General features: G+C 41.8%; 1 protein-coding gene across 2 annotated transcripts in view; it reads right to left on the reverse strand.

Annotated features, from left to right (window-relative positions):
* Cse1l (chromosome segregation 1 like) overlaps positions 1–16,264 on the reverse strand; it is a 40,243-nt gene extending 23,979 nt beyond the window's left edge. The window contains exons 1-6 of one of the 2 annotated variants that reach the window (XM_051186068.1): positions 16,123–16,264; positions 9,886–9,980; positions 5,255–5,397; positions 733–834; positions 501–646; positions 117–207 (exon numbers count right to left, since the gene is read on the reverse strand). In XM_051186068.1, the coding sequence (XP_051042025.1) occupies positions 117–207; positions 501–646; positions 733–834; positions 5,255–5,397; positions 9,886–9,970 (567 nt within the window). In that variant the 5' untranslated portion in view covers positions 9,971–9,980; positions 16,123–16,264. Of the gene's footprint in view, positions 1–116; positions 208–500; positions 647–732; positions 835–5,254; positions 5,398–9,885; positions 9,981–15,771; positions 15,825–16,122 lie in introns of those variants that run through there. The other variant, XM_051186076.1, reaches the window with a different exon arrangement.
* Positions 16,265–17,134: the final 870 nt, after the last annotated feature.

The following is a 17,134-nucleotide window of genomic DNA, read 5'->3' on the forward strand; positions in this document are numbered from 1 at the left end:
AATTCTAGGACAGCTAGAACTACACAGAGTAACCCTGTCTCAAAAAACAAACAAACAAATTTATATACATATTTAAGTAATGTAAAATACTAGGTAATTTTCAAGACATACCATACCTTAAACAGATTAGTCAAAGGCAAAGCAAAGGCATCCAAAACAAGTTTAATCTCAGTCCATAACTCGTTTGACTTAAACTCATGACGATATCTAGAAAACAGAAAGGAAGTACAGGAGTACAACTTTCTGCTAATTTAGATGATCAAGGACGGATAAGTAGACACCTTCAACCAGACAGCCTTCTAAAGTCTAAGTACAAGTAACTAACTGCCTCACAGAAAAGAGGGCAGTGTGAAATGAAAGTTCTTACCGAGAAGAAGCAAACACAATAATAATCTGTCACTCAAGGATGTTCATACTCAAAGAAGTAAGAAGTTACACAGCAGTAAGTTACACTAATGTAACAGAAAAAGCATACTAAAGACAAAGTTGTATATTAATACCTTTTAAAAAGTGAATGTGCTGTACGAAGGACCCCATTAATAACATGGAAATCTCCACTCTGAAAGCGATTCACCATTTCTGTCAACAAGTCAGGCCATTTCTGAGGGAAATCTTCTCTGCCTATGATGCTAATAGCATCACTCAGCTAGGGAAGTAAAGGTTTAATTAGCAGAGAGCCTCACAAAGGAGCACCCACCTCCCTGGGCCTAGCTCAGAAGTAGGGAACATTACCTGCTTCTGAATCTGCTCTGGGCTGCTCAGCATCAGATGCACTATATTGGCTTTAATAGCCACTCGATCAGCTTCACAAATTTTGTTTGGTTCATCTTCAACCTAAAAGAGAAGCATCAATGAGCAAGTGACATAGGGTCCACTTTCACATCTATCTGGGTTCACAGATGAAATACAACTAATTTTATTATCTCAGATTACCAAGGAAAATGGAGGAAGTTGCCACTCCTCAGTCTCCTCCTACAGGAATAACAACATGTGTATTTGGTGATATAAAAAAGTTAATGTTCAGGATTAAAATATCTTTTTTTTTTTTTTTTTTTTTTTTTTTTTTGGCTGGTGGGTGTAGAGGGGAAGTTGAGGGGGACACACCAGGGAGATGGGACTGGACAGGTGTCTCTGTCCTGGTTACCCTGGAACTATCTATATAGACCAGATGGCCTTGAACTCAGAGACCTGCCTGCCTTTGCCTCCCAAATATTTGGGTTAAAGGCATGTGTTTCCACCACCACCTGGTGCAAAATATGTTAAAAGAAATTCTGCATCAAAAGTAAAGAAAAAGAAATGTATATTCCCTTCTAAATGTAATATATGACATAAAAACCACTGGGGTTCTAATTCTTACTCCCTGATGTCATTAAGACAAAGTTTAATTCCCAGCAACCACATGGTGGCTCACAACCATCTATAATGAGATTTAGTGCCTTCTTCTGGCATGTAGGCATACATACCAGCAGAACATTGTTTGCATAATAAATACATAAATCTTTAAGAAAGAAAGAAAGAAAAAAAAAAAAACAAAAAACAAAAAACTTTGGTTCTTGCAAGGCATGGTAGTACATCCCTTTAATCCCATAACTTGGGAGGCAGAGGCAAGGAGATCTCAGTGAGTTCAAGGCCAGACTGGTCTACAGAGTGAGTTCAGGACAGACAGGGTTACACAGAAACCCTGTCTTGAAGAAACAAAACGAAACAAAAGAATATTGGTTCTGGGCTGGAGATGGTTTAGCAGGTAAGAGTATGTACTACTCTTTCACAGGTCTCAGGCTTGGTTCCCAACACACATAGTAGTAGTTTACAACCATCTATAAATTTAGTTCCAGGGATCTGATGCTCACTTCTGGTCTCCTTGGGTACCAAGTTATATGCAGACACACATGTAGGCAAAACATCCAAATATATTTAAAAAAAAAAGTTTTAGTTCTTAGGTGAAGCATGGAGACTGATACCTGTTCCAGTACATTAAAAAATAATAGCGCCTGCTACACAGAAGAGTGAGTTTAAGGGCTATATTGTCCCTAAATAAGTGAATGGATGGATGGATGGAGATGGTTCAGTAGATATAAGTGCTCGCCAGGCAATTGTGAGGACTTCAGTCCAAGCAAATCCCCAGAATCCACACAAAAGCCAGACCTGTAGCATGAAGACCTGTAATCTTTGCACTACATTGAGATGGGAGGCAGAGACAGAAGCCATAGAAGCCTAGAGCCAGTAGAACACATAGAAGAAAAATGACAAAATGAACATGTTTCAAACAACATGGAAGGTAAGGACCAAACTCAGATGTAGTCCTGACCTCCAAATGTGAATCATGGCACTCTTGCACATGCACTTATACATAAGTGCATGGGTATGCTTGCATGTGCATGCTTGAGCCCATAGCACATGAACACACACAGAGGACTGAGGGCACAGATAATGGGTAGAATGCTTACATAGCAAATAAAAAGTCCTAGGTTGAGTCTCAAATACTGAATAAATTAGGCATGGTGATGCCTAATTTCCTATAATCCTAGCTCTGAGGAAGTACAGGAAGACAGATTAGGAGTTTAGGGTCATTCTCAGGGCCATGGCATATTTTGAGGCCACTCTAGGCTACATACAAGAGACCCTGTCATTTTTTTAAAAAAGAAAAGAGCAAGGTGGTGGTGGCACATACCTTTAATCTCAGCATTCAGGAGACAGAGGCAGATGGATCTCAAGTTCCAGGCCAGCCTGGTCTATAGCAAGGCTACACAGAGAAACCCTATCTCGAAAAACTGAAACTAAAAAAGTACTAGCTCACTTTTTAAGAGAAAGGGTCTCACTATGCAATCCTAGCTAGCCTAAAACTTAGAGACACACCTGCCTCTGCCTGCTGGCATTAAAGGTGCAAACCATCATGCCCCACCTACTCCATTACTTCTTATAAATTCAAATAATTTTCAGAGCATAATTAAGATCATGCATCTATAAAGAAATTTTTAGCATGTCTTTAATCTCAGTACCATGAGGCCAGGCTGGTAATCTTTGAGCTCAAGGCCTGCCTAGTCTATATAACAAAAAGGTACATCAAAAAGAGAAAAGAAAAAGTTTGTCACCCTTAAACTATTTTAAAAATTTAGTATCCAGGTGGGCAATATTAGCACTCGCCTTTAATCCCAGCACATGGGAGGCAGAAGCAGGTGAATCTCATGAATTTGAGGCCAGATTGGTCTACAAAGCAATTTCCAGGACAACCAATGCTATCTACATAGAGAAACCCTATTTCAAAAACCAAGAACAAAAAGGAAAGAAGCAACTAGAAAAGAATCTGAAGTCTGGACTATAGGTATATTCTGGAAAACACTTGGCTAGGATGCTTAAAACCTTGTTTTTGATTTCTAGTACACCAAAAAGGAGGTAGGGAAGAAGGAAGGGATGGAGGGAAGGAGGGAGATTTCAGTTCTCTACGTAAACTAATTAGCATGAGGTTAAAATCTATAGATCTATCAATGCATGTTAATCAGACGTCTTTTGTGTCTATGTGTGTGTGAGGGTTGTTTGTTTCTGGGACAGGGTCTCTCTATGTAGCTCTGGTTGGCCTTGAACTCGAGTTTTACCTGCCTCCGCCTCCCGAGGCTGAAATAAAAGGCACATGCCATCATGGTTGTCCAATCAGTCATCTTTAAGTTTCAACTTGATTCTCACGTTAAAGATCTACCCTATGAAAACTTCTTGTCTGGTATTAGTTAAGAGCACACCCTGAGACACACTTCTTACAGGTACTATAGACTCATTCTGGTTTTGTTTATCATAAAGATAGAGATAAACACTCAGGATGCTGAGGCAGGAGGACTGCTCCTAAGTTTGGAAGACTGCCTAAGCTACAAAAACAGACTGCCTCAAAAAGCCCTTCCATCCCTCCAAGCCTACAGAAAAGAGCATGCCTGTAAACAAGATGGACATTCTAAGATTTAAAGTTATTTCTTCACACATAGAATATTTAATAATTAATATAAACTTTAATGGCACCCAAAGTGGTGACATTATTTCCACATGGGACCCGAGAAAGCTTAAAAAAAAAGTACCAAGCACACAAACACTTGTAGTTAGGGCATGTTTTCAAGGTTAAACAGAGAAATATTTTAGATAGACAGGTAATCTTCAAACATTCCAGAGACCTACAGAATATGGTATTTAAGATGTTTTAATAACCTCAGGCTTTGTATGATGAGATACTTCTGCTCCTGATAGTTCCAATTTACTCCACATGCTTTTGGTGTGGCAAAGTTAGCCAACGGGCAAGAAACTGCCCTTGCCTCAACTGCTGACAATATGCTGTCCAAATTGGAAGAGCAGGACACAAAAGAAAGTGAATGCGGAACTTTGCCAAGACAAGTTAGGACAGTCTTCATAGAAAAGTCTGTCAGACATTCTAGGCCTGAAGGCCAATGGATGCCCCAATGTTGCAGAGGAACCTTGGGTGACTGTCCAGGCACCCAGGTGCACCTGCCATTTCTATACTTTTGGAAGTTGTTTACTTTGCACTTCATGTTTAAGAGGGTAATACTATGGCCTTCTTGGATCTCTGATGGAGCTGATGATTGGAGAGTTATAGTTTTGTGGAGTTTTGATAGAAAATAAATCAGGTACAAAACTTTGGACTCACCCAATAAATAATGGAGTATTTTCTTCCAATTTGCCAAACATTAATGGGCTAAAAACACTGCAAATGTCTTTCTTTTTTGTCTGTTTTTTAAGACAGGGTTTCTCTGTGTAGTTTTGGAGCCTGTCCTGGAACTAGCTCTGTAGACCAAGCTGATTGCAAACTCAGAGATCCACCTGCCTCTGCCTCCTGAGTGCTGGGATTAAAGGTGTGTGCCACCAACACCTGTCTTCTACAAACTTGTTTTTATACACTTTTATGTCAACAAAAAAAGATTGCAAATAAGTATTTGACTTTTAAAACACAGAAAATTATGTGGCCCAGGTAGTAGCGGTGCACACCTTTAATCCCAGCACTCAGGAGGCAGAGGCAGGTGGATCACTGTGACTTCGAGGCCATTCTGCTCTAAAGATTGAGTTCCAGGACAGCCAGAACTATTACACAGGGAAACCCTGTCTCAAAAAACCAAAAATGTTATGTGGAATTTAAATGAAATAACAGAAGTTGTGGAGAAAGAACTATTTATCATTAATCTATATCTAAATATACCAAGGGAGTGTATATAAACCATACAAATATACAGAGTATTTAATTATGTATTCCCATAATACTTACAATTCTCCAGTTCCTTTTAATGTAGTTCTTAAAGGTTACTGAAGCACATACTTTAATGACATTGTCTTGTGACTTTTCCAGTAATGTTAAAAGCAACAGTGGGTAATTCTGATTTCCTTCTACAGATTCGAGAAATTTCTCAGCTGTGAAAGAATTTTAATGTTAGACTTGTTATAATAGAAACATTTATACTACATACTTATAATGAACTGTGTCTAAATTTAAAAGCATAAAAATACAAAACCAGGAAAGAGAACATGACAAATGATGGTTTGGGATTTAATCTGAACACCTGTAAAAGGGTCTAAGGCAACCCAGGCTAGAAACTGAACTTTAGGCCAACTGGAGACAAACAACCCAGATGGATACATTGAAATCAACCAACCAACCAACCAACCAACCAACCAACCAACTCTAACCAATGCAAAGATTAGAACATTTTTCCTACAGGACATTTGCTTTATCGATTAAATGGCTTACACATAATATTAGATGAAATGTATACAAAACCTACAGTTTTCAAATGACCTCACTCAATTCTCCCACATCTCTGGATAGCCTACTCAGATGATTGCGCAGCCAAAGTCAGTGCTTCCCAGGAATGTAGCAGATGTTACTGTAAGTTACATACCCTAACTCCTTCCACAAAGATTATTAGGAGTACCAATGAGTTCATTTATGTGAACAGCTGTTACCCATGAGCTAAGTTGTCACTATCACCCATAAAGCCTGCCATTAGCTCATCTAAGATCACAAAAGACAAAAGACTTCTACTATAATCCTTTAAAGAAGACTTATGTTCCAGGCTTGGTGGCACAAAACTTTGATCCCAGAACTTGGGAGGCAGAAGCAGGTGGACCTCTTTGAGATTCATGCCAACTTGATTAACACTGTAAGTGCCAGGCGAGCCTGGTCTACATACTGAGACCCTGTCTCACACAAGCAAACAAAGGGAGGGGGAGACACGTTTAGGAGGAAAATAAAAAAGATTTTTTTGTTTGTTTAATGAGTATAAGTATTTTCCTTCCTCTCATGTATATATATATGTGAATGCAGTAACCACACTGGCTTCCCCTAACCTTGTTTTGCATCTACCATGTCCTTCATGAAGAATTCAGACTGCTGAATTGAGAAGTTTTCAGGAAAAGACATGTACTTATGTGATTTTTAAAAATTTGTTATTTATTTGTTTACTTTTAAGCCGTGTATCTGTTTGCCCAGCTTTTGTGTGATGATATCTTCTTCTACCATGTTAGTTCCAGAGATCGAACCCAAGTCATCCAGCTTAGTAGCAAGCACTTTTACCCACTAAGCCACCTACCTCATCTACCTTCATTCATTCACAGACAGGGTCTCATGTTTCCTCTAATTCACTATGTAGCCAAGGATGAACCTGAGTATCTGATCAGGCTGTGTTCCCCTCCCAAAGACTAGGATTGCAAGGATGGGCTACCATGCCCTAATTATACAATGCTAAGGATTGAATCTCCAGGTTCAAGCATGCTAGATAAGCACTCTATCTATATCCATCCTTAGCTCTCAAGCATTCTTCTCAAAAGTTTAAATCAACATTTTTGTGTTTACTTTAACCTATACAATAAAGGCACTTATCATACATGTCTGCAGAAGCCTAACAACCCTGGGAATCAGGTAAAGGCAGGGAGAAAGAACCAGCTCTACAAAGCTGTCCTCTGCCACAAGCACTGCAACATTATCTTATCTACCCCCTCTAAATTAATTAACTTAATTAAAAGTTTTCCATGTTGACCTGTATCTACATAGTCAAAGAACCTCAAAAGCCTTCCAATTCCAGGCGGGGGAGATGGTTCTGTCAGTACAGCAGTAAGCATGGTGATGGCCAGAGTTCCTCCTGTAATTATGGTGTTTGAAAGACTGACATGAGGATCTGTGGGGGCTTCATGGGAAGCAAGTCTAGTCAATGGGTAAGCTAGGTTCAAAAGAGTCTCAAAAAATAAGTAGTGGTACATGCCTTTAATTCCAGCCCTCTGGAGCAGAAGCAGGTGGATCGCAGTGAGTTTAAGTCCAGCTTGGTCTACAGAGCAAATTCCAGTATAGCTAGGACTACACAGAGAAACCCTGTCTCAAAAAATTAACAAGGTGGCATGACAGAGGGAGAAATATGATACTGATCTCTCACATCCACACACACACAGTCTCTTTTTTTGGTCTTTTCCAGACAGGGTTTATCTGTAGCTTTGGAGGCTGGCCTGGATGGAACTCCATCAGTAGACCAAGTGGCCTCAAACTCACAGAGATCAGCCTGCCTCTGCCTCCCACGTGCCACCACCGCCCAGCTATGTTTTTCAATTATCTATGTACATCCATGCAATTGTTACATCTCTATCAAAGCAGGGATCCAGCACATAATTTGTCTCTATCACATCATAAAGATGAGGATAGTCTAGCAAGTATGGGGTCCTGGGTTCCATCCTCAGCACTGAGACAGGGTGGTAGTAAGTCTAGTCAGATACATACAAACTGATTCTGTGAAAAAGGCAATTTATTTCTACACTTTCTCCTGGGGTTATAAAGCTTTAGCATCCTTGAATTTTAAGGACATGTTTAAAAAAATTTTTAAAAGTATTGGTACAGGCTTTCTGGGAAATTCTAAGAAGATTAGAGCAATTAATTTTCCTATACCCAGGAACACATCAGGACATCAGTGTGACCTCTCAGAAAAAGATTGGGCCAGGGAAGTGATTAGTCACTCAAGCATGTGGACCTGAGTTCCATCCCCATTACCCACATAAAAATGGGGTATAGGAGAGCATAGTTGTAATCTCAGGGTAGGTGGATCCCTGGAGACTGCTGGCCACCCAGTCTAACCACATCAGTGAACTCCTGTTTCACAGACCCTGTCTGAAAAAATATTATGGGGAGGGGTCAGAGAGCCCTTGACACTCTTCCATAAGTCCCAAGTTCAGTTCCCAACATTCATGAGGCAACTTAAAACCATCTGTAATTCTAGCTCCACGAGATAAAATTCCCTCTTTTAGCCTCCTTGGGCACCAAGAACACACAAGGTATATATACACACACTCAGTGCATATACACACACATACATACACACACACACACACACACACACACACACACGTAAAACAGCCGCACACATAAAATAAATTTTAAAAAAGATAGCCAACAATTATCTTTGGTTTCTGCATGTGCATGCACACATACATATACACACATAGATATCACACAGGATGGGGATAATAAAGAGGGTAGTCAATGGGGGAGCATATGCTCAAAGTACATTGTAAAACTGGCTTGAAATGGCTTTAATAACACTGTATAATAACTAGAAAAAGAAATCATGCAGACTTCTCTAGAATAGGATGAAGCTAGGGCTATAACTCAGAAGTTACTCAGAAGTAGTTCCTGGTACTGGATTTCTTACCCAGCAAACAAAAGAATGCAGGTTGGGGGGATGGCATGGACACAAACCACCCACACAGTTGCAATTCTATTTATTGTATACAACTTTTCCCTCTAACAGTTGTGCCTTCAGATCCTCTGAAGATAAATCCTCTCCATCCTAAAGATGATTAGGGTTTTTCTGGTTCACACAGACACTGGTATCAAGAATCACCAACTGTCTCTTCATAAGAACTTTCTGACCCCCACATTTCCAGTCTTTTGAAGCTGGTTATCATCATTCAAAAATATGGGTACTTCATATTGGTATCTTTTTATTTTTCAAGCAAAGTTGCAAATTTGACCACATAAAAACTGGCTTGCATCATCCTTATAGTTAATATATTCCAAACAAGGCAGGTGGTGATGGCACACTCCTTTAATCCCACCACTCAGGAGCCATAGGCAGGTGGACTTCTGAATTTTGAGGCCAGACTGGTCTACAGAGAGACTTTCCAGGACAGCCAGGGCTACATAGAGAGAAATCCTGTCTTAAAAATCAAAAAGCCAGGAGGTTTTGGCATACACCTTTAATCCCAGTACTCAGAAGGCAGAGGCAGGTGGATCTCTGTGAGTTTGAGGTCAGCCTGGTCTACAGAGCAAATTCCAAGACAGCCAAGCATACACACAGAAAACTGCCTTGAAAAATAAAAACAAAACCATCACAACAAAAAATCCAAACATTTACCCACCCTTAACAAGCACACATCTTTACAGACCACTAATTTCCACCTGGCTAGAATTCTTTCATTTACTTTCACATCTGACTCTTAGGAGCATCTGAGGTTGAAATTCCAAGTTTATAATAGGTCTTTGACCATATTAATAAAATGAAGCTACCAGGGGAATAATTTTATTACTTGAATTCATTCACTTAATCACCTCTTGGGAATTACGTCTAGTTTGATGCCTTAATTATTGTGCTCATAAAGTTTAAATGTGATTTTTTTCAGAAAGTTCATGAGACAAAGCTTTCTAAACACACTAGTATTTTTACTCCAGAAGATGTCAAATAAAAGCTATTTTACACACAACAAATACTCCATCATGTGTTATAGCTACTATAAGCAGCCAACCATGTTACATGTATGTTGGATTTTTAAAAAATTATTATTTACAACCAGGCAGATTGCACAAAAGATTTCCGTCATGTGTCAAAGAATGAATCAATCAAAGAACAAAGGCATCTTTACCTGGACGTCTAACAGCAGGATCTGGATCCAAGGTTTTCTTCAAATACTCTGTCAGTGTCTGCAAATTTGCATCGCTGAGCTCCATTGCTCTGAATCTAAAAATAAAAGAGTCTGAATAATTATCTCTTGAGGAGAAAGTAAACAACACAAATGAATCTTTTTGTTTCTGTTTTCTTCTATTTTGCTTTAAAGGGCAGTCTCACTATTAGCTGGCCAGCCCAAAACTCTTTAGACAGATAGGGTGGTCTTGAACTTGTACCATAATCCTGCTCTGTAAAGTATTGAGATTACAAGCATGCATCAGCAAACCCAACTATGAATACTTTTGTATTACAACCCTATTTATACAATTGAAGTAGTTTGTTGGGTTTTTTTTTTTTTTTTTGTTCTTTGAGATAGTGGGAGCAGGAGCTTTTTGAGATGGATTCATATAGCTTAGTCTATCCCTGAAATAGGTGTTTAGCTGATAACAATCCCAACCCTTTTTAAAAATGTTATTATTTTGTGTATTCATAAAAGTAAAATGTAAGCCTGGCAGTGGTGGCACACACCTTTAATCCCAACAATCTGGAAGCAGAGGCAGGTGAATCTCTGAGTTTAGGCCAGCCTGGTCTACAGAGGGAGTTCCAGGACAGCTCTTGCAGCTGTTACACAGAGAAACCCTGTCTTGAAAAACTAAAATAACATAAAAATTTTAAAAAAGTAAAATGTAAAAACAAAAACATAAGGCTATTGAGACAGCTCAGGAGGTAAAGGCACTTCTAGCAAAGCCTGGTGACTAGAGAGATTGATTCCCAGAAGCCACAAGTAGTATGGTATATGCATTCCCTGAATCATACACATACAAAATAAAATTTTTAGAAAATTAAATGCTATTTTTAAAAAGCCTAATACAGGAGGATCTCTACAGAGTTGAATTCCAGGATCGCCAGAGATATATACTGAGAAATCCTGTCTCAAAAAACAAAAACAGGGCTGGAAAGATGGCTCAGAGGTTAAGAGCACTGGCTGTTCTCCAGAGGTTCCGAGTTCAATTCCCAGCAACCACATGGTGGTAGCTCACAACCATTTATAATGAGATCTGGTTCCCTTTGCTGGTGGCTGGTGTGCAGGCAGAACACTGTAAACATAGTAAATAAATATTTAGAAAACCAAAAACTGTAGTAGAGGCAAGATCAGGAGTTCCAGGTCATCCTTAGCCACATAAAGAATTTCTGGGTCAGCCTATGCTACATGGGACCCCATCAAAGAAAAACAACAAAAACTCCTGATTAAAGTAGAATTCCTTCATGCAGAACACACATTGCTAAGTATTTACTATAAACTACACATTCAAAATTTGCATTTAAGGAAGTAATTCTTGGTAGTTGGGAGTATGGTCTGAAAGCCATTTTCTTTCTTTTTTTGGCTTCTCGAGACAATGTCTGTGTAGCCCTAGCTGTCCTGAAACATCCGCTGTAGACCAGGATGGCCTTCAACTCACAGGGATCCCCTGCCTCTGCCCCCTCCCTAGTGGATCTTAAAACTTTAAACAAAATTAATCTTATTGCCTGAAATATTAATAACCAAAAAAGAGATGCAAACACACACACACACCAACAATATGCTGTAAAAATTAAAAATGGCCTGGGTAGATAGCTCAGCAGTTGAGATATCTATACTACTGCAGAAGATGTGAGTTCAGTTCCCAGCACACACATCAGGCAGCTCACAACTACCTGTAATTCCAGCTCCAATGGATCTGATACCTTCTTCTGGCACACACACAACTATTTTATTAATTAAACATAAAATGAAAGCTGGGCAGTGGTAGTGCACAGCTTTAATCCCAGCACTCAGGAGGCAGAGACAGCTGTATTTCTGTGAGCTTCAGCCCAGCCTGGTCTACTTAGCCAGTTCCATGACAGGCTCCAAAGCTAGAGAAATCCTGTCCCAAAATAACAAGATAAATAAATAAATAAAGCTCAAACAAGCAAACACATGTATAGGTCAACAAGAAGGTTGGGGGAATCTAGGTTTGATCCCTGGAACTCATATAAAGGTGAAAACAAAACAAAATTATCTTTTGATACCCACATGTGTCATAGTATGTGATTCCCCCAAATATGTATTTACAAGGACCAGTGAAATAGCTTCATGAGTTAAGGCACTTTTTCTACTAAGCTTGATAACCTAAGTTTTAATGACCAGACCAACACAGTACAAGAAGGGAACCAACACCCTCAACCTGTCCTATTTCCCCACAAATGTCATGGCACATGCATGGATGTGCACATAACAAAAAAAAATTTTTTGTTTGTTTTTTGAGACAGGGTTTCTCTGTGTAGTCCTGGCTGTCCTGGAACTCAATGTATAGACCAGACTGGTCTTGAACTCAGAGATCCACCTGCCTCTACATACCCCCAAGCATTTGGATTAAAAGCGTGTACCACCCCTGGGCACCATTCATTTCAAACAACAATAAGAGAACTCTGTGGTTCATCTGCAAGCCCATGTCGATAGAGACAGGTCTTATTCAAATAAACCTGCCTGATTCATGATACTTTTTTCTGCTCCCCGGGGCAGCCTCTAAGTGGAAATGACAAGGCTGAACTAAGAACACAACAGAAAGCCCAGCGGTAAAAAGAAGACAGCCTAGAAGCTGGAGAAAGAAGCAGCATTTAAAGAGGATGATCAGACATTCTAAAGAGCGAATAACAGAGACAAGGTCTCACAAACTGGCCTTGAACAATCTTCCTTGCTGGGATTACACACTCAGAAAAAGTGAAGGCAAGGACTACTCCCTAATGTGCCTTGGCAGGGCATGGACCAAAAGCCAGAAACCAAGATCTTCAAACAAACAAACAAAACCCCAAAACTATGCTAGCTGTATTCTTACCGGAAGTCCTTTTCCCTTAGCTATAAAAGGGCTTATCCCAAGGTGAGTCAATACTGAGCTTCAGGATGGGTAACCAAACGTAACTTGGGAGCACATGTTTGATACAATCTTGGGATCGCTTGTTTCCCACCCACAATGCAGGGCTTATAGGCATTCATGTTCCACCTGACTTTAAGTAAGTGCTTGGGATTTGAGTTCTAGTCTTCATGTTTGCTCTTCTCCCAAAAATCTTGGGGTTGGGAGATGGTTCAGCAGTTAAGAGCATTTGCTGCTTGCTTTAGTATGCTTTCTATTGCTATGATAAATACCATGTTCAAAACTGAGCAGTGGTGGTACATGCCTTTAATCCCAGGATCTGGGAGGCAGAGAAGATCAATCTCTGGGAGCCTATCCTGGAATTTGCTTTGTAGACCAGCCTGCGCTCAAACTCAAAGAGATCTGTCTGACTCTGCCTCCCAAGTGCTGGGATTTCAACTTGCTTTTTTTATACCACCTAGAACCACATGCTCAGGAGTGGTATCACAAATAGTGGGCTAAGCCTTCCTATATTAACCAGTAATCAATTAATAATAATAATAATCCCAAAGACTTGACTACAGGTAACCTGATGGAGACAATCCATCAACTAATGTTCCTTCTTCCTAGATGACTCTTGCTTAGTCAAGGAACAAACTGCTATAAGAGGAGGACCTTGACTAGTTACCAGTACCCACAGTGCAACTCATAACCATTTGCAACTCCAGTTCCAGGGAATGATGCCCTCTTCTGGTTTCCTCAGGCATCAGGTACACACTGCACACACACACACTGAATACATCTTTTTTAAACTAGAATGAGTAGAATGAGTCTAGCCTCTTCCTACAGGCCTTCAGTTACAAATGAAGATTTTGGGAATAAAGTTTCCTATGGCCCTGTCACAAACACCAATGATAAAATGATCCAAGATGTTTGCCTTTTTCTTAGATATGTCTACTGCACTGAGATAAGCATTTCTGAGGCCTTCCTTACATCTAGGGGGAGGGAAAGAAATCTAATAAATGAAAACCCATAATACATATTAAGAGCATACCTTAACACCTACACTCAACTTAAAAATTTTAACAAATGTATATGTATGTGTGTATCTCTATGTTTCTGCCTTTATGTATGTATACCTGGCAGCTGAAGTCCAAGGAAGCCAAAGGCCATCAGATCCCGTGGAGCTAGAAGTATAGGCAATAGTGAACCACCTGTGGGTACTGGAAACCTACCTTTGGTCCTCTGCAAGGGGAATACATGCTTTTGACTCCTGAGCCATCTCTCCTGTCCCCAAAATTTTTATCATATGCATTTATTGTATGTATGTGTGCCACAGCATATGTGTGGAAGTCAGAAAACAACGTGTAGGAGTCTGTTCTCTCCTTCCACGATGTGGATCCCAGGGAACAAATCCTGGTTATTAGGCTAGGTAAGGACTACTTACTATCAATCCATCTTGCCTACTCTATCCTTAGTTTTTTTTTTAAAAGAACAATTATTAACAACACTTCAAGAAAACAGTAGGCTGGGCAGTATCTTGAGTACTTACTTCCTTTCTCCGCTTCTACTCAATCACGGTAATCTACCACTATCACATCTGAACTCCTTACACTACCTACAAAGACCCATATGATCTCTCTTCTTCACACATCCTAACTGGGATTTCCTAAATTGTCCTAACATTCCAAGTCAGTTTCTGTCCTTGAAATTGTGCATTCTAGTCCCTCTGCCTGAAATACTGTTCCCTCACTTTCCCCTGGATAGTCTCTGCTCTAATGGCACCTATTCAGAGAAATTGTCTTCTGTCACCTTTCTGTCACTTGTCACTATCTGAAAAATCTAATTCATGTTCTCCCCACAATTAGAATATAAGAACCCCAAAGAGAAACCTTGTCCATTTTTTTCTCCACTATATTCCCAGAGATTAACTAGAATGAAGTTATTAAACAACCAAAGCAATAAATCAATTCCACAATTAAGAGTATTGCTCTCACCCATCCAATCCCTAGCAGAGAACAGCTCCCCAAATCCCAATTAGAAATCAAAGAAGCCAGAGGGGGGTAAAATTCCTATGTGCAAATGGAAAGAGGGTGAAAGGGAGTTGGGGTGTGGTAGCCTACACGTGTAGGAAGATTCGTCAGCCTGGGCCATGCAAGACCCTTTATTCAAAACTTAAGGGGGGGCTTCCATGTCTTCATGGAATGACAGGCGCATTCATCATGTGGCACGAAAACATAGGACACAGCAACAGACAAGAAAGGCTATCCTCGAAGAGCTAACATCAGAGCAGATGAAAAAGACAGCAACAAGCAGTAAGAACTACCTATAAGGCCAATGCTATGGAGCAAATAAACCCGGATGATGTAAGCGGAGAAGTGAGAACTGATGCCTAAGAGGGGAACTTGAAAGGCAGAGAGGCAGCCTCGCCTTAGAGGCTAGCTGCTTCTAAGATCGGGAAGGCGGGGACTCCACGGCAGGACGGGACTGGGAATACTTAAAAAGGAGCAGGTCAGCATGGCTACCATGCTTCTGGAGGGATGGGAGGTGGACGGCAGTTCAGGTGAGACCACTGGGAAGCACAGTCAACAACCAGGGGAACCTTAAAGCCACTCGACCAAGTGTGCGAGTAATGACTCTAAGCTTGGGGTGAGGATAGGAATTCCACTTCAGTGGAAGAGACTGCTCAACATGTGCGAGAACACGGACCAGCATCACGTTACTGGAACATTAACTTTGTCATGGGGACAACGACTGGCCCTGGATTACACTCCTAGGGAGAGACTATGTATGCAAGAGGCCAGATTATCCAACTCGAAAGCCAGCGCGTCCCCGAAGGGGAAAGCCCGTTTGACTGTATGTCCCTTAGGTCCTAGGAGCACGAAGGATCCAGCCACGTGAGACCCCGAGACCCAGGTCCACTGCGGCGGAGGGCGAAGACCCGCGAAGCCAAAGTGGTGAGCTCCGGCCTCCTTCAAAACCAGGGACCGGACCTGCTCGGCCAAGTCAGGCCTCGGCGCCGAACACCGCTCACGCTGCGGGCCGGGCCGGCGCGCCGAGAACGGACGCGCGGGCGCGACCAATCAGGGAACATCCACGGAACGAAGGGCGGCGGCGCGACCAATCAGCGCGGCGCCGGAAGGGAAGGGGAGGGAGCTAAAGGAGCTAGCGTGAGGCCGAGTTCAAGCTGCCCTCGCTTCCCGGAGCGGTCAGGCCCAGCCCTGAGGCGGCGTGCGGGGAGGCGCCGGAGCGCGGCCTCAAGCGGAGGCCCGGACCCACTTCCCAGCGCTCGTCTCCTCCCTCCGCCGCGTCCCCACGGCCACCCTGCTCACTCCATGCCTCACCTCGTGGGGACACCGAGACCGAGAAGGGAATCCCAGGCAAGAGCTGCAGCCGACGCTACCCACTCCTACCGCTGCTCCGCCTCACATTCAAACCCCGGCAAAATGGCGCGGCGCCGAAGGTGGCGGCCACAGCGCATGTGCGAGAGAGGCCGAGGCAAGGGGCGGGGCCACGGATGCTTTTGGCTCCACCCCGGCTGGAAGGGCCAATCGGAACCCCGCTCTGTTCTGCTGTGTCGACGCAAGAGACCGCGTCCTTTGACGCAGGCCGCTGGTTTGGATTTCTTTGCTCAGACCAAGGCATGTTCTGCAAGTGGCTGTTAGAGACTTTCAACTGTGGGATGGACTATGCTCGTTTCCGTCAGAGAAGGGAGAGACAGTCCATTCTAGGACAAGCAGAATAACCGCATGAGTAAGACTTTCAAGCTGAGGGATAGCTTGGTTGGTTAAGGGATAGCCATGAAATTAAGAAGATATGAGTTCGAACCCCCAGAAGTCAAATAAAAGTCCTCCTGGGCTGCCTGACTGTAATCCCGTATCTGGGAAGGCAGGTACAGGAAGATCCCTGGGGCCAGATGGCCAGCCAGTGTAGTCAATCGGTGAGCGCCTGTTTCCATGAGAGATCCTGCTTCAAAAACTAAGGTAGGGAGGAACTGAGGAAGACAGACAGACAGACAGACAGACAGACACACACACACACACACACACACACGAAGCCTATAAAAGTTTGCAGGAGCTGGAAATGATAGCACACGCTTATTATCCTATCACTTGGCCTGTAGGTGGCAGAGGCAGGAGATTCACCACATCTGAGGCCTGTCAGAGCTAGGGACTGAGATCCTTTCTCAAAATGCCTTTTTTTTTTTTTTTTTTTTTTTTTTTTTTTTTTTTCAGATGATGTAAACCGGTAGCAACTTGAAGATAACTGGGATGAACAGGGGAGGACCCTGAACAAGAGACAACTTACCTTTTCAAAAGCCAGGAGACAGCTGGCAAGCATTGGGGAAAATGGTGA

Source organism: Phodopus roborovskii, unplaced genomic scaffold, assembly GCF_943737965.1.
Source record: "Phodopus roborovskii unplaced genomic scaffold, PHOROB, whole genome shotgun sequence".
Taxonomy (NCBI): Eukaryota; Metazoa; Chordata; class Mammalia; order Rodentia; family Cricetidae; genus Phodopus; species Phodopus roborovskii.